Here is a 14,513-nt window from a genome sequence, read left to right as displayed (position 1 = left end):
CATGATCTATTACATAAATATGTTTCTGTTTACACCAGTGTATAGTTAATCATCTGCATAACATTAAAAGGCAATTCCAAATCCAGATCCGACCCAGTGGTGACAGGTAAAGTGAAAACAATGTACCCAGCACAGACCCCTGTGGAACCCCATGCCTAACAGCTCAGGACCGACAGCATGTTGCTATACAAATCTCGTTGAGATCTTTTTGACAGGTACGATCTTAACCACTAGTCCAAAGCATCAGGGATATTTTCAAATCATTTTTAAGATGTTTTCCATAGATAGAGTGGGAAGATCTGTTGATATTAATAGTTGGAGAGGTTAGCGGTGACTGTTGCAAAAAAAAAAAAAAAAACCAAGAATGGAAAGAAGCAGCATTAACTAAAAATGTCACAGAACCAAGGGCTTGATTAAAACATGCACAGGTGAAACAAGGAATAAAAACTGTTTCTTACAGGACTATTGCAACAAATTGGTTCAAAAAGGAAAATGGGGTCATTCACTTTTAAGTGTCAGTTGTGAGAAACTTAAGTAAAAGTGGAGATGAGGGGACTGAAGTTTCCCGTCATATACTCCAGCAGAGGCTCTTGCTAGATATCAACAGTAACATGAACTGTGCAGAGCAACAGATGGTATCAGCAAGTGACAGTCTGCTCTGACTAAGAGACTCATAGAGGAACACGTGAACCTGTTCAACCTGCTGTGACAGCCAATAATCTCTCAGCGTTCAACAGCTTCGTTTTTAACTTCTGATAAATCAGGAGACTTGAAAATATTGAAATAGTTAAAGAATGTCCAGTAAAGATGACCACATACACCCCCCAACCCCCAAAAAGTTGGGTGGAGCTGGATGTTGTAGGTTTGGTTTTATTGAAACTGAAGCCTCCGGATATTATGTCAGCGGGGTTACAGCCTGTACAGGAATGTTTATAATAACTTTACAATGAATTCTGGTTGACGCGGCCTATTCAGGCTTTAGATCTCATTCCAGCTGAACATCTGTGAGCTGAACCAGTCCTCCAGGCTGTTTGGGGGGGCAATATGGGGCGCAATGCAATAATAGAAAGGCATCTTGTTCATATTTTGCATTTAAGCCTCTATTAAATAAGGCACATGTAAACAGTTTGATTGTCCCTATGAGAGTCAAATCTACATCCTGACTCTGTTGAGTCTTGGTCTGCCGGTTGAGCTACAGCTGGCTCCCTTCTTTTCTGTTTGCTTTCTCCTCACGACTCTGACATGAGAGCAGAGAGTGGCCATTAACAGCGATCTGAAGAGGCACAGATGCCCAATTAGAGGCCTCTTTGCCCCACTCAATCTCAACGCTCAGCACTGAGGACCACTTCATTACCACCCAGCTCCTCATGTCAGTCAAAGGGCTGCACACAGTCACGGCCGCGGGGCAGCTCAGAGGGGAGCGCTGTGAGGCGACAGGCACTCATCTCCTGCAGCGCACTCCTGAAGACAAGTGCCATGAGGGGTCTTTTTCTAATTAAGAAACTATTGTCAAGATAGAATAGAAATGCTGATCACATATTTTAACTAGGAGCATATGAAAAGCATCTGTAGCACATCATCATAGATACGATAGGATATGAGGCAATACGATACAATACTAGCCACGATATGATACATTTGGATTTTCCACTGCAAAGATTCACCAGCCGTACCTTTTGCTGAAAGAAAGCAGGAGGAGACTTCTTGTTAGAAAAACTTGACTTACACGTGTAGAGGACATAATCATAAAAATAGGTGGTGAGGCAGTTACAGGGGTAGGTGAAATCGATACAAAATGAAATTTCCTCATAGATTTAAATTGCACTGCGATCAAATAATATAACATCATAATCAAAGTTGTTCCACTTAGTTTGCTGCATCACCACACAGTAATTGTAACTATGATATCTAATTGAAATGATTTCCCCCATTAGTTAAAATAAGTAGTATGCATTAAGAATGACACTTCTTGCAGAAATGCAGAGGTATTTATGCTGTCTGCCTTATTGCAGCTTAGCAGGAGCTGCAGCCTGACTAAGATAAGCACCACCATTATCGACAGCAATCAAGCTAATGATGGTTTAATTGGGAACAGTGAACTGCAAGCAGTTTAGCACAGTAAAGTAAGTGTGTTCCCTCCTTACATTAGGAGCCGCACTTCGCCCAAATGATTCAGGGTGACTGGAGTAACGTCAACATGGAGGGAAGAACAAGAAGTGTATGTGTGTGCGTGAGTGTGTGTGTGTGTGTGTGTGTGTGTGTGTCTGTGTGTGTGTGTGTGTGTGTGTGTGTCTCAGGTGAGACGTTGGAGACAGCTAGGCAAAAGAAAGAAGGTTATGCATCTTTTCTTAAGTGATCAAGCCAAAAAATGAAGGGAATGTAAAAAAAGCATTGCGTCGATACATTGGATTTTTAATGTACGTGTAGGCTGAGACTGATTGTATAAACACAATTGGCTTAATGACTCCGTGATTATAATCAGAACACATCCCAGCTCTGAGGTGTGAGCTATTAACATGCACTGCAGACCTTTTTTTCTTCAGAGAGAAACCTGTAAACTGTCATAAGGAATGATTCCCTCATGACCCCTCATTTTTTTTATGACTCTGAAGCCTATTTCATGTGTAATAATGAAGCAACACAATTCTTTCAGATGCTCTAAAGCCAGCTGAGAGACGAGCACACCAAAGGGAAAACTCTCTCCAAACAGCATAATATTCTCTCCTGCTTTAGTGCATACAAGACGCAGACATAACAGTCAGGTAAGTGTAATTAATATTTAGTCTTCCCCTTTTATTGTTGTCTCTGTGCCCTGTGTCCAGTGACGTTAAATAGAAGAAAATCTAATAATGACCAGGGACTATTGAAGCAGATAACCAATTTTCATTATAATATATGAATCCCATATTGTACAAAATAGTGGATATAAGTACGTCAATTTATCACTGTGGGATAATGCCTATTAAAGTGTTCTCCGGGAATAATTAAGAAACTGTCTGACTTTTAGAGAGTCCATAAAACACCTGATTCTGACAACTTGGTATTACCATGCGTATATCAAGGTCCTGAGGCAAAGATTGGTGTTTAAGTACATTTTTTAATCAAAATCTGAAGTTTCTAACATTACTTTACTCTGTTTCCATGGTTTCCCATGAGGGTTTAACTAATACCTGAAATAACTGTTTCTGTCTTTAGGTTCTTAAGCAGTGAAATCGATGTTCTCTACTCCCGTAAACTGAACAAATCTTATAGCTTCGACTTGGCAACGGGGGATATTTCCAGCCAGCTGAGCTCATTGTATCGTTTGGTTGCGCTATTAGCCAAAAAGCTAACAGTATGCTAGCTAAAATCAAAGTCATTTATATTGATTATGGTAGACAAACAGGGAATGTTTTTTACAGCATGTTTAACAATGAGACTAGCTTGCTGACAAGTTACGACATTGTCGCCAAATCAGCGTCAAGGTTTTTAAGAACAAATGCCAAGTCATGTTTACTGTCAGGTAGCCGTTGCGGCCTTTAGAAGTGAGCTGGATTTCAGATCAATCCTCATGTGATCAACATATACGTCAGTTAAGACAGGCATTGCACTTCTTGAAGATTGTGCAACACGGTCCTCTTCCTGAGGTGTTCAGAGGAGGAGGGACCGAAAAGTCAAGAATAGCTTTGGATTTAGTTTGCTTAGTTGTAAACAGAGGCTTTCACTGCCCCCCTGTTGCTGCAGATACTGGTTTTTTTAGATGTAGGTTGATCCTGTGTAGCCAGCGCTTCACAAAACACTGAACATAAGATTGGTACGATTGCTACTCAGTTGGTGCCAGTTATCAGGAATGAATGAACAGCCTGCAGCCAATCAGAACTGAGTTTTCAACAGGACCATGCTATTATAAAAGTAACATATCAAACAACTATAAACATGGTCATGACGACAACTGACAGCACCAGAAATTATGAAGTGTATGCTTCCATTGTCGCGCTAGGCAGAGATAAATATTGCCAATCTTTATCCACGGTAAAGCAGCACCATGACTCTTTCTGTGGCCTTTGATGCTTGAGTTTGTCCCACATGTCCAGCTGGTCTCACACACACACACACACACACACACACACACACACACACACACACACACACACACACACACACGTACTTGTGCTCCCTGTCTCTCTCCATCTGCTCCTCTCCTGTATTTACACCAACACATTCCTCCCTACATGCTGCCAGACTACCTGCCAGGAGGGAAAATTACTGGATCCTCCATCTCTGTTTCCATCACATGCAGATGTCCTAAGCTATAAGAGAGCATAGGTCTTTAAGTGGGGACATAAACGTGAGCACATTCGAAATAAGCCAAGAACGAGAAACAAGTTAACCATGACATGATAGAGGGATCTAAGTCAGTCTCTGTGCTTGTGAGGAACATTTCTTGGTTATTCCTGCAGAACACAATAACAAGTCTTGTGAACATGATAGAAACAGATGACTAGTATAAATGCTGTCATAGTTCCACATACTGAAATTGCAAGCAAACGTCCACACATTGTGTAACTTGTAAAAATAGACGGGAAACTTTCGGTCCCAGACCTTCATCTGGCAAATCTGATGAGGATGACGTGAGTTGTGGTTGGTGCATTAATTCATTTATTTTAATTTTATTTTATTTGTTAAACGGGCGATATAAAAAGCTTTCTTTTCCATGTTGAAGTCCGATACCTGATCAAAAATGTGGTGCGTCCATGAACAGAATGAAACGTTTCTGTCTCAAAAGCTTCATTGGCTGGAGATGCAACATTGAAGTTGCTGAGAGCAGTCAAGCACAAAAAAACTCTCATGCGTAGTTTTTCAATAAGCAGAGGACTCACCATAAGGTTCTGGTCCTGGAGAAGCTCTTGTCAGCTCTGGAAAAAAACACAGTGAAAGTACATGAGTTACTTTGCATCACTCTCAAAGGTGAAAAACGTCTGCAGAAGGTGTGCTAAGATGAGTGAAATACTTAATAAATGGAAGAATAACAGAATTTTTTTTAAACCAGAAAACAGAGTGCCTTTACATGGACTTTAGTATCTGTGGATGTAAACATCATAATCGGATTTCAGAATCAGGGATAAGTCACTATCACGATTTTGAGAAAAACTGTTTTTTTTGCTACCTGGAGAACTCAGAAAGAAAACGGAATATTTTTACCCTGGTACCTGACCGCTGCCAAATGCCTGCTCAGCCAAGTGACAACCAAAACAAACTTGGCGGCGGCAACAAGAATGTCTTACTTCTGGAGAGCGTTTTGTCTTTCAGTAATGAAAGAATGAAATAAAACTGGAAGTTTAGATTGGATAAGAATAAAAATGCTGCTCTACTCAAGTCAGTGTTGAACAGGCTGCAAGTCAGGTCAAGTTGAAAAGCACTGAAGAAACATTACTACAGCACTTAATCAAAAAAAAAGAAAAAAAAAAAGGTGCCTGTGCGAATAAGATGCAGTAATCAGAAACATGGATACGAGTATTTATCATGTAAACAGGGATATGAATAACCAGGTTTCTCTGTGTGCATGTAAACCCATATCCCAGATTTGATCAACACCAGGATGAAGCTCATAAACGGATACTAGGATCATGTAAACACACTCGCTGAGGAATTTTGCATGCTTGTAAAAAGAAAAACAGGAAACGATAAAAAGGCTACACATTATAGCAAAAAACTAAATAAATCTGAATGAGCCTAGTTTTGCAAGTTGAAGGATAAGTCATTGAGAAACATCATGTCATTGCATTATACAACAGATACGGTTATTTTGTGAGCAAACAGCCGCTAAACTGCAGATGAGCGCCAACACGGAGCAATGCAAGCATTCTTATGGAGTTTTTCTAAACGTCACTCCAATATTCATTCTGCTGTGTAGCTCTCCAACAACTCCTCAGGGAAATATCTGGCTCTTAAGCTGCTAAATGGCCCACTTCGTTCACCAACCAGTTGCTTACTTTGTTTATCTACGAATAATTCATGGGCTAAAGCTGTCTTCTGAGGCTGGAAAACAGCAGTGGTGAGAGCGGTGAGCCCATATCACACCAGCAAGGGCTGTAAAAGCCAGAAAAAATTCCAGGAGATGCTGAAACACTTCACAGAGCTGCAGAATCAGTTCATACATCTCTGAGTCACTGCCGATGACTATCCTAGTGATACAATTCTATTTGATACATTGTTCAAATAAGATGGACACTGTTTTCAACACTATCATCTTCTCCATCTACGGTTTAGCTCCCTTTGCTTTCCTCCACCTCATTTCAATATTACTTCCTCCTGCCAACTACTCACTTAGTACCTCCTCAGCGTCTCAGAGAGGAAAATGAACAGCTGGCAGATGTGCTGTGAAGGAAGCCAGAGTGTTGGGGTCTTAAAATCTCTCAATGGCATGGTGGCCAAATAGTGCCGCTTCCTTATTAAGTAGAGTGAAAAGTCAAACATGGTTTACAAAAACAAGTTAAAACTCCTGTGAGAAGCTTTAGCTGATTATGAAATAGTCTTCAATTGACACTCATGCCTTTATAGGGTCTGGGGACACTTTTCCTGACACAGACAACATTCTGCTGCAATCAGTTTCTTTGTTTGTGTCCATGGTTACCACGGACCAGATAGTTTGTTTCTATGTTTTAATTTCTCAAACACTGTCTGCTGTAATGTTCATTTTGTATTCAGAACACCTGGATGAGGCGGAGAGATACATACATGTTCTTGTCCAATTAGGTTGCTTGGTCTGACCGTACTGTTGTAAAAGAATAATGATGACGAAGGGAGAAAGTGAAAGCCAGTGAAAGAAAATCATGATGAAGAGACAAAAGGCAGCCAGACAGAACATCGTCATTTGGATGTTTTCCTCCATCAGTGTGTTAAATTTAAAGGCTTGTTCTCTCTTTTCATTCCCCCTGCATACAAATGATGCAGTCCCATTGCTTCCACCTGGATCAAACTCGGAAGCAGCACACAAAGTACCCCGCTCGTTGTCCACAATCAATCTCCAGATAATCATCGCTTATCCCTATTCTTCCCCGGGGCTAAGCCAATCAAATCATTACTGTCGTCATTCAATGCAAACACACTCACAGACACCCGCCCTGCCTGTCTATAAAACAACAAAATGAAGATAACAGGGAGAGTAATTGTTGCTTTTCTTCTGACAAAGCCACTGAAGTCTCTTTAAGGGTGGTGTGTTACAGGAGTTTGTCACAGAGACTCAATTTCAACAGCATGTGAGGTCACAGCCGGGTCATCGGAGTTAATCGTCTACCGTAAAAACAGAAACAGCGCCTGTCTGTTTCTCTTCAGGATGTTCTTGAAGATAGATTGTGCAACGACCTATGTGACTTTGGTCTGTCAAGAACATTAAACATACAAAACCAATAAAGTCGCTTTCAATCCACCCAGTTTGTGCCCAATAACTGTTGACATTGACAGAAAGACAGCGTATTGATTATTCCTCTAACTTACTTGGACTCGTGAAAAACCTTTCAAAAAGATAAATGAGATTCCCAGGAATGTCAGAAGATATCTCAAATCTAGCCAAGGAGGAAAGTAGACTAAGGCTGCGTTTGAAGGCAGCACTTACCTCACATCGCGTGTGATTTACTGTGTCCTCCATATATTCAGAGAACAGCATCTTATAAAGCTATCAAAATCATTTGTTTATGAACAGGAGAGTTTGAGATGTATGAAAAGAGAGCAGAACAGAATGAAAGTGTTTCTACTGCAACGTTAACCTTGCTTACCCCCTTCATCTTACTGTGAAGAAAATAATTAAAACCACTGCACACGACTCACCACATCTCATTATTTTAAATTCTTTTCACCGTCTGCTTTGGATTTAAAAAAAAAAAAGATTTTTTAGGGGCTTTTTCTGCCATTATTGTAGAGACAGAGCAGTGGATAGAGTGGGAAATCGGGAACAGGTCGGATTCAACCCCAGGCCATCCACGTTTAGGACGACAGCCTCTGTACAAGGGGCGTACGCTCTAACCACTAGGCCACCGGCTTCCCCTTGCTTTGGACCTTTCGCACTTCTTTTATTTCTTGATTTACTGCTTGTATGGAAAATGTGTAAAGATGCTCGCCTTCTATTTATGGAGACCAAAAAAAGAACCAAAAAGTACTCTTCAGTACTCCAACACATTTATTTATTAATCAACTAATGATTTCAGCTTTTTTCCCATAAATTAAGTAGTACATTTCTGTTTGCACTTCACTGCAAGAACAGTTTAATCATCACGTGAAGTACAACTCAGCCACTGAAATATTTGCATAAGGTTTCTTGTAAAGCTCCTTGAGGAGATGATGTCGGCTCAGCAGCTCAACTTTGAGTTGACCGCCAAGGAAAATGTGGTTTATATTACTCTAAATTACATCTCAATCTTAATAACCCCCCTGCATATCTCCAAGGTCAACCCCCCTAAATTTCTCCAGACCAAACATTGGTCTAATGAAAGATGTAATCAGTCACATCACAAGGGGAAATAAAGGAGTCACTAACAGCAAGACAAATGGCTTCAGACAAACAAGAGTTGTTGGGGAGGGAATAAGAATGACATCAATGGCTGTGTCTGAAATCACTCACTCATTCCCTACTCCCTATTCACTATATAGTGAGTTTAATGCAGTGGACTAGACAGTGACGTCATTGTTGTCGCGCAACTGAAGCGCGCAGCTTAACAACGGCTGAGGATCAATAACAACGGTAAATAACAGCATAAATAATAAATAATAAAATATTGAATTTTACATAATGAGACATATTTTCGGACCAAAACTAAATTATTTATGCTCACAGACTCTGGTTTCTCATCTGTCATCATCATCATTAGGACAAACTAACATCACTAAAGTTGACAATCTTTTAATCTTTATTAAAACCATCATAGAGTTCAGTAAAACGCTCTGAATATGAACTTTATTGAGTTTCTGTGTTCATGCTGGTCGCTCCTCTTGTCCGTTTGAGAGCAGCCGAGTCAAACGCCACTCTATGCTCGTAAAAATCAATGCATGATGGTATATATTGCTCGCATGGTGACCGTCGCTCATACACTACTTTTCAAAATGCATTGTGGGATACATTGAGTGGACTATATAGGGTATGACCATGCTCACTCAGAATTCGGACAGCACTACAAAATGGCGTGTCCACTATATAGTGCACTCCATAGTGGATAGGGAGTGATTTCGGACACAGCCAAAGTGTTGATTGAATGATGCAATCAGATGGAGCTTCATTTGAACAACACAGGTGTTTGTTTGTCCTGACTCATGGAGGATGTAAAGAGGGAAATATTTTCAAACCGGCCAGTTGCAGTTGAATGTATTTATCAGATCTCTATTTTTGATGTGGTGGTGCTATTTTTAAAGTATTGCTTTAGGTGACAACAAATGCAGAGCCATTGAATATCCTTTATTCTCCTCCTTTTCAACCAGTTTAAATAAGTCTCAGAGCTCCCTAAAACATGTCTATGAAGTTTCTTGTGATAAATCCACTCTGATCCTGTATTTGATCATGTCTATAAACCCCTCTATTTCAGCCCTGCTCAGAACAGGCTGTTTCTGTGTCTGTAGCTTTAAATGTAAATGATCTGTTTGACCACGCCCCTCTCTGGTAGGGCTTGGGTGGCTTGGGCTTTCCTGCACCATGTCCGATTGTTTACGGTGAGAAGGCAGACTCAGAGGGCAGAACAAACACTTAGCTGTGGGAGTGTCACCCACCTGGGGGAAGGGTTACTGCCCTTTGTGATGTCACAAAGCCGCAGAGATCTAGATCTAGATCTGGAAACTGTACCCTCAAAAAGACGAGTCTGATCAGTTTCTTCTCCGGCATTGTTGTTGACAAAACTGATATAAGAAGTCCTGCACCTTCTTTATTCTGATTGGTCAGGGATGGAGAAGTGAGATTGATGAGCACCGCAGTGTTCCAAAAGTTCAATTTCTTACAACTGTAAGCGCTGATCTATTTACATTGAAAAAAGCTTTTTGTTGTTTATTGATGATATTGATTAAGATTAACTTTAATTTTAACTTCCGCAAAATATTAACGAAATTAACTGATATTCTGATATTGAAGTTAATGTCTTTGTTAACGGATTAACGGTTAACAGAGTTAAATCTTTGATTAACTGTGCCCACCTCTGACTGTCGTCTTATCTGCTCCTTCCTTTCTCTGCCGTTCCTGCCAGCTCTATTACCCACTAGCCTGTTACTATCTGCAGCTCTGGATTTATACTCCCCCTCTTGTCTCTCCTCCTCTGTCTCCTCTTTCAGCTCTTGTGTCTGTTGTTAAAAAATATTGGAAGAAGTTGTAAGAGAGAGGATGAGATGATGTAAGAAATTGAAACAGTATCCCCGCAGTGTTTTTGACAAATGTGTTTTTGCAAGAAGCTTTGGCTTTAAACAACCACAGCACTTTGTTTCTGTCATTAGATTCACCTCACCTTTGAAGACTACAGTTAAATGCACCTGGCATGCAAACAGTGGCATTGTGTGTGCTGCAGGTGAGCACACTGCTCTTTTGCTCTGTTTGTTTAGAGTGTTAAGAATGGAAATATGAGTTTGCCAGTCAGCGATACGGTTGGTGATTTTCCTCCTGCTGACACAGGGGACACACTGTTTTGGTGTTAACAGTGAGGAGTGAGAAACGGACAGTCACATAAACAGACTGCACCTTCATGTAGTGCAGGGACACGTGGCACTTACAGTAATTCCAAGGTCGCACAATGAGGTAAGGTAACAAAAGGCCAGGTTTTTATGACAACAGGAGCCTCAGCATATAGATCTATATATTTAATGTAGTGAGGTAAAGTAACTTCTCTTTAAAAAGCATATATACAGGACATTAAAGTGTTTCTATGTTTTTTTCATCAAGACTGTGAGGTCAGCAACAGTAACAGCATGTCACATAATAGGGAATTTCTAATTTTTTTTTTTTTTTTTAATTGAAATCTACATTTAGCATATACATGCAAAATATTAATTTACCCACATTTAAGGTGATAAGCCCCGTTTTGTCAAAGTTCTGAGTGTAATGTTCAATGATGGCTCCGGTGATACAGTACGAGTGTCATGGCTCTCTCACTCTGGCTCCCTCCTGATTGAGGCTCATTCCTTTCACCTGCTCTCACCTGCACACCAGCTCTCCATCTCCTCATCAACTCAGCAGTATATATACCCCGACTCTCCATCCACTCATCGCCAGATCGTTGTGTCAAATACTGCGGTAGACTACGTCTCAGGCTAAATTAAGACTTGAAAAATCTTTGAAATTAATCTTTTGTGCTTGTTTTGGTTTTTGAGTCTCATCCTGTTTTTTCCTTTGCTTCAGGATCACCGTTCACCCACCTGCCTTCCTGCTCAGCCATCTGCCTCAACCTGCTCTCTGGACTCAAGACTGCTCAGCCACACTCACACCCCTACTCTGGTCTGGTCAGCCTTCATCCCCTTCACTCTGCTAACCTCCAGAATCTTCAACCCATCTTCATCTCCATTTGCCACAATAAACCTCATTACCAATCAACCCCTCTGTTTATGTGTCCTGCATCTGGGTCCTAAATTCACTGGTCGTAACAACGAGTGAAGTTAAATATCACTGAGCTTAACTCCATCCTCAGTTGTAAAAAAAAAAAAAAAAAAAAAAAACTGCTGCAGAGAAAATACATGAAAAATTAAAACCAAACATCCAGAGCTCAACCAATAAATCAGTCAGATCTAGACTGTACTTTGTTTTAAAGAGCTGAAACAAGGAGACTGGAGAATATTCTTAACAACAGAATCACAAACTCTGCAAGGAAACTACCTGAATGGCAGCAGGGGGACATCTTTGTGGACTATAGATCATTGAAAATATCCTAATAGTTCCAAAATCCAGGGGCAGAGCCAGAGTTTTTGGACTGGGTTGGCCCCTGACTTGTGCAGGGTTGGTATGAAGTATGTTTTACAAACACACAAATGATTAGCATTTATTTAACCTTTCCATCAATCATACCTACTTTAACAAATAACCTTAAATATGTTATAGATGTTAAGATGTTGTATTGTATATGTATATTTTTTTTAACACTGACAGGTAACAACAGAGTGGCGTGAGTGGAGAGAAGAAGGCTACTAGCAGCCCATATGGCTGATTTTAACCTGAACCCCACCCCTGAAAAGACAATTAGCCAATCATAGTTGAAGTGGCCCCTTGGATGGCCAACCTGACAATATCAGGACAGTTATATTAACCTGAAAGACAATATTTCCTGCCTACTTTTATGTACATAAGACCTGGAGTTACATAATTAGATGGATATTGTAAATGGTTGTTTCAAGTAACATCTCCAAGTCTGCATGTTTCAGAAGTACCTCAGCTCATGAGGCTCAAAAAGAGCTGAGATAAACTTGATGAGGTGCAAACAGCTATTGATTATTAGGTTGTATCACATGGATTTCTCCGACAGCTCAGACAGAGACGTGCAGTCAAACCACAGCATCCTTCTTTTCTCTCTTTTCAAGGAAAAAACACAACACAAATGGAGCCATTCAGACAATCAAAAAACTCTATGATTAATGTGCAATGTGAGAAGTCAATGCCAAATATATTCCTCTGGCTTTCTTAGAGTGGAAAAACAACTGAATGTTAGCATTTAGACCAAGATTGTGAAGAGCACTTCAATAATTATTTGAAATCAGCAACCATTCCCTGCTAGATTCCATTAAAAAGACACTGCTGCTATCATTCAAAATACATGCAGTCGGACAGCTTCAAATGTCAGAGACTAAGGGTGTACTTGGTGCACAATCACACCATCCTCCTCCTCACACCATCAGGTGGGCACAATACCTGCGAGGCAAACTGAAATAGAGTAGCAAGTTATGTACAATCCTATAATCCTTCACTTGGCTGAACAGTTGCCAGTTGTCTCCAGGCTTGACTCTGACTTTACTCACCAGCAGGGAACCAGCAAGTTGAATAATCTGGCTTGTGAAACCACCAGCATCATGGACTATAGTTGAATCTCCAGTTTACTATCACAACCGTAAAGCTCAAAATAAGCAGGTCAGTCAAATCAACAAGGCCTTTAAGGTTCACTGAATAAAACACAATGTTCATTGTAGCTGTTCACCCATAACGTGTTAATCTGTTCTTTGTTTTTTTAAGTGTTGGCCAATTTCACGCCATTGCTGGCACAGTATTTAAGTACTACAAACAAAAATGTCACATTAACAATGATACAAAGGACGTATTAACACAGCGATTTCCAGATTTGTTTTTGTTTGAAGTTGTTTGAAACCGCCATGTAATCACCCACTTACAGCAATTTCAATTACATTGTATGCAGAAATTATGCAACAGCAAAATTGCTTCTTCAAGGACAGATTATTTAACAAATGTAAAACAGTAATTTGATGGTGGAAGTCCTGACTCCATCCATTTCGCTTTCACAATCCTTTTCCTGTTATTCATTAAGCATTAATTTCCCCAGGGACACTCCTTTTGAGCAGCGGGTCTTTTAACTTCAGGGACGCATTTTGTTGACAATCGAAATCCGCTGTGCACATTAAAGGGACAAAAGTGAAAAGCTAATTTCTTTTACTGAAACAAACATGCTAATTTGTCTCAAACAGCTGCATGCTTTCAAAGAATCCTGGGGCGATGGAAATGAAGAGATTTGAGGGAGAGGTATGCGACTAGATGAGTTTGAGATTAGATTGTAGATGGAGAGGAAGAATTGGGGGGGGGTCATAAATGAATACGGAACACAATCACTCAATGGGAACGCTACTTTACTGTCAATCTGTTCAGACAAAGCTCATTTGGGGACAATTTGAATTGAAATTTAAAAAAGGCTTTGCCAAGCTAAAAAGGAATACAATCAAACCTGCAAGATTATGTTTTACTAGCTTTGGCGGATGTGATACCCCTCACTTTGAGACCAATTTCCACCCAACATGGCTCTTGTCAGGCCAATTACTTCTGTTTGTCTTGTATGGGGCAGGGTTTATGATGACTGTACAATGTGTGCTCGTGAGGCTTTTTTGTAAACAACCAAGATTTCTACAGTTAACAATGAATGTTTTGAGTTTGCTTTCCTTTCAGTATTGGACTAACTGGATGGTCGTTCAAGTTAAATCATGTGACGCCAACTATCATGTATTATGTTGAACTAGGAGCCATTTGAAATTGACAAGCTTTGCTTAGCAGCCAAGTGATACAGAACATTGTTTGTTGCTCTGATGGTTGTAGCCCATCTTACCCTAACCTCTTCCCAGGCCAGACAGGAAATTTAGGGCGCACTCACACTATGCAAAGTTGTCTTGTACCGTGCTTAAGCACGATTGCTTCCCCTCCCGTTTCCGACCAGATTTGATATAGTCTTGACTGTGAGCTGCACTTTTATGCAGAAATCTGTTCATAGAGAGAAAGAAATCATCACCAGGATGTCGCCAATGGGAGCTGGTATGTCGTTTGCGCTTATTGCATTTTGTCTGCTTTTGCTTTCAATACTCCAAAGCAT

The 14,513-nt window shown here is 40.4% G+C and overlaps 1 protein-coding gene and 1 long non-coding RNA gene across 7 annotated transcripts in view; one reads left to right on the top strand and one right to left on the bottom strand.

Annotated features, from left to right (window-relative positions):
* rap1gapb (RAP1 GTPase activating protein b) overlaps nt 1–14,513 on the bottom strand; it is a 142,437-nt gene that overhangs the window by 76,018 nt on the left and 51,906 nt on the right. For all 6 annotated transcript variants that reach the window (XM_061041121.1, XM_061041114.1, XM_061041115.1 and 3 more), the window contains one exon: nt 4,860–4,895. Coding sequence is in view for 5 of the 6 variants with exons in the window: in XM_061041114.1 (XP_060897097.1) it covers nt 4,860–4,895 (36 nt within the window). In the remaining variant the exon portion in view is untranslated. The remainder of the gene's footprint in view (nt 1–4,859; nt 4,896–14,513) is intronic.
* Nucleotides 11,085–11,533, top strand: LOC132977332 (uncharacterized). The gene is made up of 2 exons (XR_009673811.1): nt 11,085–11,236; nt 11,342–11,533. It is a non-coding gene; the product is annotated as an uncharacterized LOC132977332 (long non-coding RNA).

This window comes from Labrus mixtus, chromosome 7 (assembly GCF_963584025.1).
Source record: "Labrus mixtus chromosome 7, fLabMix1.1, whole genome shotgun sequence".
Classification (NCBI taxonomy): Eukaryota; Metazoa; Chordata; class Actinopteri; order Labriformes; family Labridae; genus Labrus; species Labrus mixtus.
This window is presented reverse-complemented; position numbering and strand designations above follow the sequence as displayed.